Here is an 11431-nt window from a genome sequence, read left to right on the forward strand (position 1 = left end):
TGAGCTGCACCGACCCGAAACAATCTCGCCTCATGTTCACGCGAGAGTGACAAAATGCTTTACGGTAATTCAAAAACAATGTATATATTATGACTTTATAAGACAATTTTGAAAATTACCCACCTCCATCGAGTGTACTGTATACCCACCTCCTCTTTCTTGTACTGTAGTTGCAAAACTACTGTGATGGTGAGCGTTGTAGTCGTTGTCGTCCAGAGCTGCGCTTGGAGTATTTACGACAGTGTGATTCACTGAAGGAAACTGTAGGGGGAGCTTAGCAAATCTTACTGAGTTCTGCTTTAATATACACTGTTGTTAAAAATAAAAACGATTTTTGAATGTTTTTATACAAAGTCTCTTACACTCACAAAAGCTGCATTTTATCTGATCAAAAATACAGTAAAAACAGTAATATTGTAAAATATTACAATTTAAAATAACTGTTTTCTATTTTAAAATATTTTAAAATGTAATTTATTCCTGTGATGGCAAAGCTGAATTTTCTTCAGTGTCACATGATCCCTCTGAAATCATTCTAATCTGCTGATTTGCAGTGTTGATCAGGAAAGTGTTGATACATTTTTTTCCTTTATTCTTTGATGAATGGAAAGTTCAAAAGAACAGCTGCTTAATATTTTTGAGAAAACCTTAAGAAAATCTTTTGTAACTGTGGCAAGCAGGGCGGGGCCAAGGGCCATAGGAACGGAGTGAGGCCAGTGGCGCGGGTGCTTTCTTCATTGACATTCGTCTGTTAAGGGGCTGCCACTTTAACTAAAATAAAACACAACATAAAGTCCAGGCCTGGTCCTCTCTCCTCCTTCACTGTCGTCACTCCTCCTTTTATCCTTCTCTAGCTCCTCCGTGAGACTTGAGCACGGTGTGGCGCGCAGGTGACGTTCATCAACACTTGCTCCACTAGCCTCACTCCGTTCCCATGGCTCTCGGCCCCGCCCTGCTTGCCGCACTAACATAATAGAGGCGAGTGGGGCACAACCTAACACTTTTTGACTTTCTCTGTTTGTGTAAATGCACTTGGGGTTCAGAGTATTTTCTTTCTACGTTAATTTCACACACGTCTTGTACAATTATGTGGTTTTGTTTCATTAATTCATTTTTTTTTAATTTACCCTGAAAGAATGGATGTGAAATGTGACAACATACCCCATAGGTGGGGCACGATGTAACATGTAAGGGGCACAATGTAACGACCATATGACAGCTTAAAATGTCATCTGATCTAATCAAAAAAATATACAAGACAAATTAAAATATTTTGTCAATAAAATACAATTATTAACTTTTTCATATAAATAATGGCATTTTTTAATTATTAAAAATAAAAAATGAGTTTGACAACGAACACTCAGCAAAATACAGCATAGCTCAAAACATAATAATAATTAATAATTTCTGAACATTGACTCTCAGTCTTTATTCATCTTTTGAATTCATAATGTGAATTATATCACTAACATCATAGACTAGCACAGTTCAAATTGCGTGGCACTTCCATTTCTGCTGGTTAGATAAGCATTAAAGAACTATCTAAATGATTGGAGATTAAAATAATAGCATATTTGTCTAATTTTATATAAACACTAAAAACTGAGATGAAAAATTAACTTTATTCTTTAAAATTAACTTTACTTTTGCTATGGTTAAATAAATGTTCAGTGATATCTTCTAAAGATTTTTTCCAATTTTTTCACTATATAGTGTTGATATGGCAGCTAGTAAATACAAGTTTTTGTCATGCTGGCATGTGTGGAAACTTTTAAACCATGTGTGTTACAACTAGCCCCATGTTAGGTTGTGATCCACCTCACCCTTAAATGTCTTTATAAACTGTCACTTTTTATCAATTTAATGTGCCCTGGCTGAATAAAATATCATCCCCCCCCAAAAATCATACTAAACCCTAAAAAAGGGCAGTACATGGCAAAAGCAAGAGTAATGATATTCACAGATTATATGCCATAAGTGAATTAATTAGCCTGAAATGGAAGTTGCTATAATTTCTTTCCTATTGTGAAGCATTGTTTTCTTGAACAAGAAAAATGTAGGGCGGAGCTTGATTTTATCCATTGGGAATTGAATAGATGGTTGTGTTTTGCTGTGATATCCATGTGAGTGACAGGTTGTTCTTGTGCCAGTAAACACGTCATCATAGAAGAGAAGAGATGTTGTTGCAAGAGAAAGGGGAAGTGATTTTGATTAAAGTTTAGGAGGGCATGAATTTTAAAATTCTAATTAAAATTATTGATGTGCATGGATAAATCATTTACTGCAATATTCCAATAGTCTAATTTGGTTTCATGCTGACTTTAAATTATCACAGAAATATCTAATATTACCTTTTGCTGATAATTTAATATATATATGGACATTGACATACACATCTCTAAAATTCCTGTGAATTTTTTATTATGTGTCAAAGTGGTTTCAGGACACTGGCACTCTCTTATCTTTTAACTTATTGGCAGGATTGGGGCCATAGTGTAAACAGAGAGTGTTTATTTCTTTGTAATTTTGTTTTCCAATATAATCATGACAATATGTTGTTATAATGATCACTGGTAGAGTGTATATTGTTATAGTCATTGCAGTGATACCCAACTAATCACATTGCTAATGTTAGTGCTTATGTTAATAAGTGCCTTTCCTCCTTGTAACATTGTACTTGTTTACTTAATTGCTCTGCTTTTTAGTGGGTGAATGGGACTCTGTTTCTGACCTTGGTAAAAATAGTTCATGGAAAGAAGGAGGGAAAAGGGTTAGTTCAAAATGAAAATTCTGTCATTTATTACTTACCCTCATGCCGTTATACCCCTGTAAGACCTTCGTTGATCTTCGGAACACAAATTAGGATATTTTTGTTGAAATCCAATGGCTTCGTGAGGCCTCCATAGGGAGCAATGACACTTCCTCTCTCAAGATCCATAAAGGTACTAAAACACATCTAAATCAGTTCATGTTCGTTCAGTGGTTCAATATTAATATTAAAAAGCGACGAGAATATTTTTGGTGCGCCAAAAAACAAAATAATGACTTATTTAGTGATGGCCGATTTCAAAACATTGCTTCAGAAAGCATCGGATCATAAATGAATCCGTGTGTTGAATCATGATTCGGATTGTGTGTCAAACTGCCAACGGCTGAAATCACGTGACTTTGGCGCTCTGATCAGCAGATTCGACACACTGATTCATTTATGATCCGATGCTTCCTGAAACAGCATTTGAAATTGGCCATCACTAAATAAATAAATAATAAATACGTCATTATTTAGTTTTTTTGGCGCACCAAAAATATTCTTGTCGCTTTATAATATTAATATTGAACCAATGAACGAACATGAACTGATTTAGATGTGTTTTTAGTACCTTTATGGATCTTGAGAGAGGAAGTGTCATTGCTCCCTATGGAGGCCTCATGGAGCGATCGGATTTCAACTAAAATATCTTAATTTGTGTTCCAAAGATCAACGAAGGTCTTACGGGTGTGGAACGGCATGAGGGTAAGTAATAAATGACAGAATTTTCATTTTTGGGTGAACTAACCCTTTAAAAGGTCTACATCAGTGATTCAGTGTCTGCAGCTATAGACTTTGCTCTATTGTTTTTCATCAGCTGAGCTTACATTCCTATGTTTATTTTTTGTTCTCTTCTGCACCTTATCTCTCTTTCACTTGGACATGGAAAAGGATGTTAGGTACATTAGTGTTTCAGATAATTCTTATGCAATTGGCATGATCACTAGAATTAACATTCCTCAACACAAAATGGCATCCCTGCAGACCTGACATTCATAATTTCACTTAATGTTACATGTGCAAATACACATTTTAGAGTGTGATTTGATTATTATGCTCTAAACCACGTTGTAGCCAAAAATAAATTTGCTTGGTTGGATGAAACTATATGTCTTATTCCAAACCATTTGATAAACACTGTCAAATCTTCTGATATCATACATTACCTTTAATTAATTATTTAATTGCACATATAAATATTAATGGTTTTCTAACTACTTTTGTACTGGATGTTATTATCAGCATTACATGATGCTAAAACAACTGAAAAATGATAGTGTATGGCGCATTCTAATTGGTCTTTAGGTCTTTGGCCAAAAACTATATCTCTCCCAAAGAGCAGAAAACCTAGAGGGCCTGTGGCATATCTGTGTGATTCTCAGCAGCCTGAGAAAAAGCCAAAGGTCAACTCTGTCTCTCCCATCATCTTGATACAATCTTTTTTTCATTCACATCTAAGCTGGTACTGTTTTTAAAATTAAAGCATAAAAAAATTTAAAACATAAAAATGAAAGCATCAAAGTAACGTGGTATGAAAAATTATTTGGTCATTTAACAAGAGACAAGCAAAAACTTAAAGAAAAATGTGGAAATGTCAAGCACATACATGAACATCCACTGTTTACAGTTTGGGATTCCTGCAGTGTGAAAGGTGAATTGCTGGAAATTTCTTTGTAGTTACTGAGAACTTCCCTAGAGATTCTTAGAAGTGAGAAATTCCAATAAAGGGTTTGCTTCCTGCCCTTTGATTTTACAGTTTAAAAGTCAGCTTTATGGTCACGTTTAAGAGTATAAACTAAATTTAGATGCCTAAGAAAGTCATGTTATCCAATCTCAAATCAAGTTAAAAGAAGGTATGAAAAGATTGTATAATTATGGAGGGTGATGTTAACATTGATATTGATTATTATATTATTAATTATATTCACTGCCTTTCAAAAGTTTGGTGTTGGTAAAATTTTTAATGATTTTGAAAGAAGCCTCTTATGTTCTCAGACATTTTCTCTTGACATTTTAAACTAAATGGTCTGGTTCTTTTGTTTTTAGCTTGTTTTTAACAGTAGACAACTGTTTGCTGCAGAGATTATAAAATGAGTTGATACTGTTAGCAATATATGTAATTTACATTATTAGGTACCTGTTACTTGTTACTGGTTATTTCATTTTAATTCATTACTTATTTTAATTAATTGTTGATGGATAGAGACACATTTGTTAATTATAGAGATACATTTATTAATTATTTAAACATGAATTTATTAATTGATTATCTTACTAATGATTGATTGACTGATTAATTCTTATATTTTTCTTCTCCACAGGCCATGGCCATGGCTGCTTTCCTAATAGTTTTTGTGCAATTGGCTCTACTGCCATCAGCTTTTGGGGGTGCATATTATGGACATAAGCCACATCCTCAACAGCACCAACCCTTACCACAGATGCCTCACATGGGCATGGGAAAGGATATGCCACACATGCCATATCCACACTACAGAAAAGACTTACCAATGCACCTAAACAAAGGCAAAGATACCAAAGCTATGAACAAAGGTATGGACAATTAGCACTCTAAGCACTTATGGTCACATTGTATATGGTATCCATGGTATACATTTTTAGTGTTTGTTTGTTCTTATTTCAAATTAGACAACAAGGTTTGTTATAATTAGTTGATAAAGTATATAATATACATTTTTCATTACTTATGAAGTCCATTTATTCACTGGTTAATTTATTTTTTTTAAATTTGGTTACTTTATTTGTATTTTACTTGTTACTTGTGCTTACATACATTCTTATGGTCACTGTTATCTAAACTTGTCCCTGCTTTTCTCTTACAAAGGTGAGACCATTCCCAGAGGTGAGCAGGGTGTTCAGGGAGAGACTGGACCCCAAGGGCCCCCTGGTCCACCTGGGCCCCAAGGTCCTCCTGGGCCTCAAGGTAATGGTATGCAAGGCCCTCCTGGAAAGCCAGGACCTCCTGGTCCTCCAGGATTTCCTGGAGTTGGTAAGCCAGGAATGCCAGGTATGCCTGGGAAGCCAGGAGGTATTGGGCAGCCTGGACAGCAAGGTGAACAGGGACCCAGAGGTGAAGAGGGACAACCAGGAATGACTGGGCCACCCGGCCCCCCTGGACCCCCAGGACTGCCAGGAATAGGAAAGCCTGGTGGACAAGGATTACCAGGACAGCCAGGGGGTAAAGGAGATCCAGGACATAAAGGTTTTCCTGGTCTCCCAGGTTTACCTGGGCCTAAAGGCGACAGAGGAATTGGACAACCTGGCCCACTAGGGCCCAAAGGGCCAGCTGGGCCACCTGGACTCCCAGGGCAGGCAGGATTACCTGGTGTGGGTAAGCCTGGTCTTCCTGGTATACAAGGTCCACCTGGTATTCCAGGGAAACCTGGACAGCCTGGGGAGCCAGGTCCAGAGGGTCCACCTGGTGGACAGGGCCTACAAGGACCACAAGGGGCCCCTGGTATTGGAAGTCCAGGAGAAAGGGGATTACCAGGCCAGCCAGGGGCACCTGGCCACAAAGGATTACAAGGACCACCAGGGTTACCTGGGAAACCTGGATTACCTGGATTTGGCAAACCTGGATACCCTGGCCCAAAGGGTGACAAAGGGATGGGAGGGCTTCCTGGTCCTCAAGGACCAAAAGGAGACAAAGGTTATGGTGGTCAACCAGGCATGACGGGTCCACCTGGTCAAACTGGTCCTCCAGGCCCTCCTGGACCAATGGGGGCACCAGGTGGAATTGGTTCCCCAGGGCTAAAAGGAGAAGGAGGTGCAGAAGGAGCCAAGGGAGATCCAGGGCCTATGGGGCAACCAGGTCCTCCAGGATTTCCTGGCCAACCGGGCCTCCAAGGTGAAGATGGAGAACCTGGGCCAAGAGGACCACCAGGACCCACAGGTCCCAAAGGAGAAGCAGGAATCAATGGTCTACCTGGTTCCCCAGGTCCATCTGGCCTGCCTGGTCTTAAAGGAGAACTTGGCCAGCCTGGCCCAGAAGGACCACAGGGTCCTAAAGGCATTCCAGGACTTGCAGGGCCAGGAGGACCAATTGGGCCTTCTGGACTTCCCGGGCCAAAGGGAGAAGTTGGTCCACCAGGTCAAGCTGGCCCACCCGGTGAAGGGAGCCCCGGAATCCCTGGTCCTGTTGGTCCTGCAGGTCCACCTGGCCCAAATGGAAATCCAGGTCAGCCAGGAATCCCAGGTCCACCGGGACCTCCTGGACCCCCAGGCCCCCCTCCTTCCCCTGACCTGATGGGTGTTCTTCCTGAGATGGGCCCTGCCCTAGATGGTATGAAAACTGGTGGGTACAAGAAAGGGAAGTATGCTGGTGGGGGTGATATGATGGGTGCCAATGGTCTTGAGATGCCTGCTTTCACTGCTCAGCTTACCACACCATTCCCTCCAGTTGGCACGCCAATAGTGCTTGACAAACTACTATATAATGGGCGTCAGAATTACAACCCTCAGACCGGTGTGTTCACCTGTGACCTCCCAGGCATCTACTACTTTGCCTATCATGTGCACTGCAAGGGTGCCAATGTATGGGTTGGGCTCTACAGGAATGGGCAGCCACTTATGTATACATATGATGAATACAAGAAGGGATTCCTGGATCAAGCATCTGGGAGTGCTGTGATTCCATTACAACCAGGAGACACAGTTTATTTACAGTTACCATCTGACCAGGCAGCTGGATTTTATGCAGGACAGTATGTCCATTCCTCCTTCTCTGGCTTTTTACTGTACCCAATGTAGATCACAAGAATAAGTGAGAGAATTTGAAGGAGAGAGGGAAGAAAGAACTGACATTAAAATGTTTGACTTAAAAATGTCAATATTTTTAGGTACATTCTCACAGGGAATAAAGAAGACTCAGAAACAGCCCTTATAAACTCAACCCAACAATATCAATCTACAGACTGTATGAGTATATGCAATGTTAAATTACAGAGTACTGTGTCTGTAAAGATACAACCTGCACAAAGACTCTCACAGATTGTAATAAGAAACTTTAATTCAACACCACATTTAAACAGATTTTTTAAAAGATTGTTTTTTTGTAATGTATTTATGTATTTGTGTAATTGATGGTATCCAACATGAGTATACATGCTTTAAAATGTTTAGAACACTATTTTTATGTCATTGTGACATTTGCATGATAAGTAATGTATTCACTTTAAATGAGATGAGAAGCCATTCAGTTTTTCAAAAATATCACATCATATTTGTCTTTATTCATCAATGATTTAAAAAAAAACGTTAAAGTTTTTGCACACTTCTAATATTGTAACACATGCGCTGTGTGAAATGCAACCAAATTACAAATTTGTTTGTATGAATGTGTGTGTTGTCTGTGTGTGTGTGTGTGTGTGTGTGTGTGTGTGTGTGTACGAGAGATAATGTGTGCTAGATTTTATTTTATGCCCCCCACCCAAAAAGGATTATTTTTAAACTATAAATACTAACTTGTCTGAAAACCACTTCTGTTCCCATAGTTAACTGTCATAAAAATGACCGTTTTTCTTACAATAATTTAAGTCTCACTATCATGAATCATATTTCATATCACTTCTTTTGTTTTCACTCAACTCTGAATTCAACTGCTGGCTTTTTACCTGAAATTTACCTGGTTTTTTTTGTTTGTTTTTTTGACTACTGATTGTGTAATAACCTTTGTTTTTATATGTTGGTCACTTCAAACAATGGTGCTAAAATTGTCAAATCCAGTGACCCCCTCCCCTCACTTTGTTGGTGACTTTTTCTTTGAATTTTTTAATAAAGGTGATTTACATCCATACTGTACCAGATGTAATAATATATCTCTTCTAAAAAACATCACCTGACTATGATCATGTTGGGAATTTGCTAACCCATATAAGAAAAGATACTAAAACTAAAATGTCTTAAATTTAAAGTATTAAATTTAGTATCAATTTTGAAAAGACACTATAAAGATTATAGTTCCAATGTGATGTGTTTATAGTTTACACAAAAATGGCACAGTTGGGCTACACAATGATTGTCAATAATACTATTCAATCTAACAATTATTAATGCAGTAGCCTATTCTATAGAATACAACTGTTCCAACTTGGTCTTTGTCACGAGTGTCATCAAGAGATACAAAGATTGTAAAATATTCTTAAATGATGTAAAGGAGATCCCAAATTATTATTAGGCTATTCTTTTACTTAACTATTCGTGAATGACAAACCATATTAAACGGCTAAATGATGTTTGTGCAAATAAATAAATAACGATTCTGGTTATGGCCAAAGCTTGGCTCATGTCAAGCTTGGATCATTTTATCATGCTCATGTTCCATGATATCCTCCCTGGACATATCTAGTCAACATGACCTAATTCATATTCATTAGCTCAGTCCGGCATAATAGTAGCATGCCAGCTGTTGCTTCCTCTTTCTTTAGGAAATCAGAATGGACGTCAAAGCCCCTAATTAATATTCATGAGCCAAGCAACCGCATCCTGCTCAGTACTCGGTGATGCTGAGGATGCGCAGACCGTGATGCTGCGCTGTCAAATCACATCACACGGAGGGGCGGAGAGATTCTTTTCTGCCCTGTTTGTGCGCATGAGCAACATATTATTGCCTTCATTGATAAAAATCCTTTGTGTTAACATTTCCTCATCTAATCCTGTCACTGTTGCTTTCGGCCGCATTTCATCAATCCTTACGGTAAGTTGTCTTATTAAATGGCGCATCACATGAAATAACCGATTTCTGTTTACAGTGATCCGTATGTCATTTGAAACGGTCAATTTATCCTGCATCCGGAAGCCGGCCGGCAAGATGTGCCTTAAATAGGCTAGATCAGTTATTTGATGCCTTCATTTAATTTCTGTAACAAATAGGCGTATATTTGTTATGCTTCGTCTTGTATGCTTATGTGGCCTATACTGAAATTCATAAACGTAGCTTATATGCTATAGGGTTAATGTAGGTTTTTTATTTTTTTTTTTTTATTTAAGTGCTAGAGTGCTTTAATGTAAATTGTCCGATAGATTGCTCAGATGTTGAGATATTACAGGGCTATGCTGTTTATACAGGCCCCTAAATGTTAATGCAATTTTGTCCTTTTCAGTTAGCTATTATTTGTCTTGATATATTACATTCTGAACACTTAGCCTAATTTTAGCATTTTGGGATATTTAATTCAAAGATGCTCAGTCTGTATAATAATCGTAAATTGCTAAACTGTTATGTCATGTATTGGGGCCTGAATAACATATTTGCATGGTGTTACAGACATCTTAAAATTGACAATGGCATCGCGTGCTGGCCCAAGAGCTGCAGGGACTGATGGGAGTGATTTTAAACACAGAGAGAAAGTGGCATCTCACTATCAGATGAGGTAACTATAACTCTCAAACTGTCACAGAAATATAACTTTACCAATAAAGTTGTATATATCAGAATATGTATTTGAATTTTGAAAATGTCTTTCAGTGCTTCATTGAAATCAGAGATAAAGAAGCTCACCGTAGTGCATTTCTTCATATGGATACTGGTGGCGGCTCAGGTGGCTGTTAGTCACCTCAATCTGGTGTCACATGACTTGGTGGCCATGCCCTATCAGTGGGAGTATCCCTATCTTTTGAGTCTCCTGCCCTCGTTTATTGGAGCCCTGGCCATGCCGAAGAACAACATCAGCTACCTGGTGATCTCCATGATCAGTGCTGGTTTGTTCTCTGTGGCACCCTTGATTTTTGGTGCAATGGAAATGTTTCCACTGGCCCAGCAGCTGTACCGACACGGGAAGGCCTACCGGTTTATCTTTGGCTTCTCCGCTGTCTCTGTGATGTATCTACTCATGGTGATTGCTGTTCAGGTGCACGCATGGCAAATCTACTACAGCAAGAAGCTTCTAGATGCCTGGTTCAACTCAACACAAGAGAAAAAGAAGAAATAAAAACACTATTGCACTTTAATTTATCCACAGTCTTTTCCTCTTAGTTGTTACTGTACAATGCATGCAATTATTTTTAATGTTATATATATATATATATATATATATATATATATATATATATATATATATATATATTTGTAAGCCAACAAAGCTTACTTAATATTAGGCCTATCTGCATTTTACATTTACTCACATATATTTAAATTATGTTTACTTTGCAATATAAATGTCGTTAAAACATGTTATTTAAAATCTAGAATTCTGTTTAATTAAAAAATGTTTCTTCAGGAGGTCTGGTCTATGTCCAAGAATACAGAGCAATTCACATCATTTTTAATACTTTATAAATAAAATATTTCTTTAAATATTTCATTGTAATGTATTTATTACTGATGTTTTCTTTTTAATTTAACAAGGTCTAACATAGTATATAGTCACATCACATCATAAAACATCATAAAATTCAACTATGTGACTTAAATAAGGCATCTATTTCTGTCAGCTTTAAATAATATAAATCAGTTCAATTCCAGTCAGTTTTATTTAGGCTATTTAAATGAACAGATACTTTTAATATAAAATATATTTTTATTATTTTTCGGTTTAGTAACAAAATTCAGACGCCATATAGGCCACCTCATCAGTAGGCCTAGTAATTAAATTTACAAAG

At 37.7% G+C, this 11431-nt stretch overlaps 2 protein-coding genes across 4 annotated transcripts in view; both read left to right on the plus strand.

The window, feature by feature from the left end:
• The window catches only part of col8a1a (collagen, type VIII, alpha 1a), a 35448-nt gene that overhangs the window by 12107 nt on the left and 11910 nt on the right, over positions 1–11431 (plus strand). For 2 of the 3 annotated variants that reach the window (XM_048193752.1, XM_048193753.1), the window contains 2 exons: positions 5134–5365; positions 5658–8217. In XM_048193752.1, the coding sequence (XP_048049709.1) occupies positions 5137–5365; positions 5658–7582 (2154 nt within the window). In that variant the 5' untranslated portion in view covers positions 5134–5136 and the 3' untranslated portion in view covers positions 7583–8217. The remainder of the gene's footprint in view (positions 1–5133; positions 5366–5657; positions 8218–11431) is intronic. The other variant, XM_048193754.1, reaches the window with a different exon arrangement.
• On the plus strand, positions 9110–11128 carry jagn1a (jagunal homolog 1a). Its single transcript, XM_048193760.1, has 3 exons — positions 9110–9527; positions 10098–10203; positions 10299–11128. Exons 2-3 carry the CDS (start codon positions 10115–10117, stop codon positions 10759–10761), a joined length of 552 nt encoding a protein of 183 aa, XP_048049717.1. The 5' UTR covers positions 9110–9527; positions 10098–10114; the 3' UTR covers positions 10762–11128.

The sequence above is a fragment of the Megalobrama amblycephala genome, linkage group LG6 (assembly GCF_018812025.1).
Source record: "Megalobrama amblycephala isolate DHTTF-2021 linkage group LG6, ASM1881202v1, whole genome shotgun sequence".
In the NCBI taxonomy this organism is placed as follows: Eukaryota; Metazoa; Chordata; class Actinopteri; order Cypriniformes; family Xenocyprididae; genus Megalobrama; species Megalobrama amblycephala.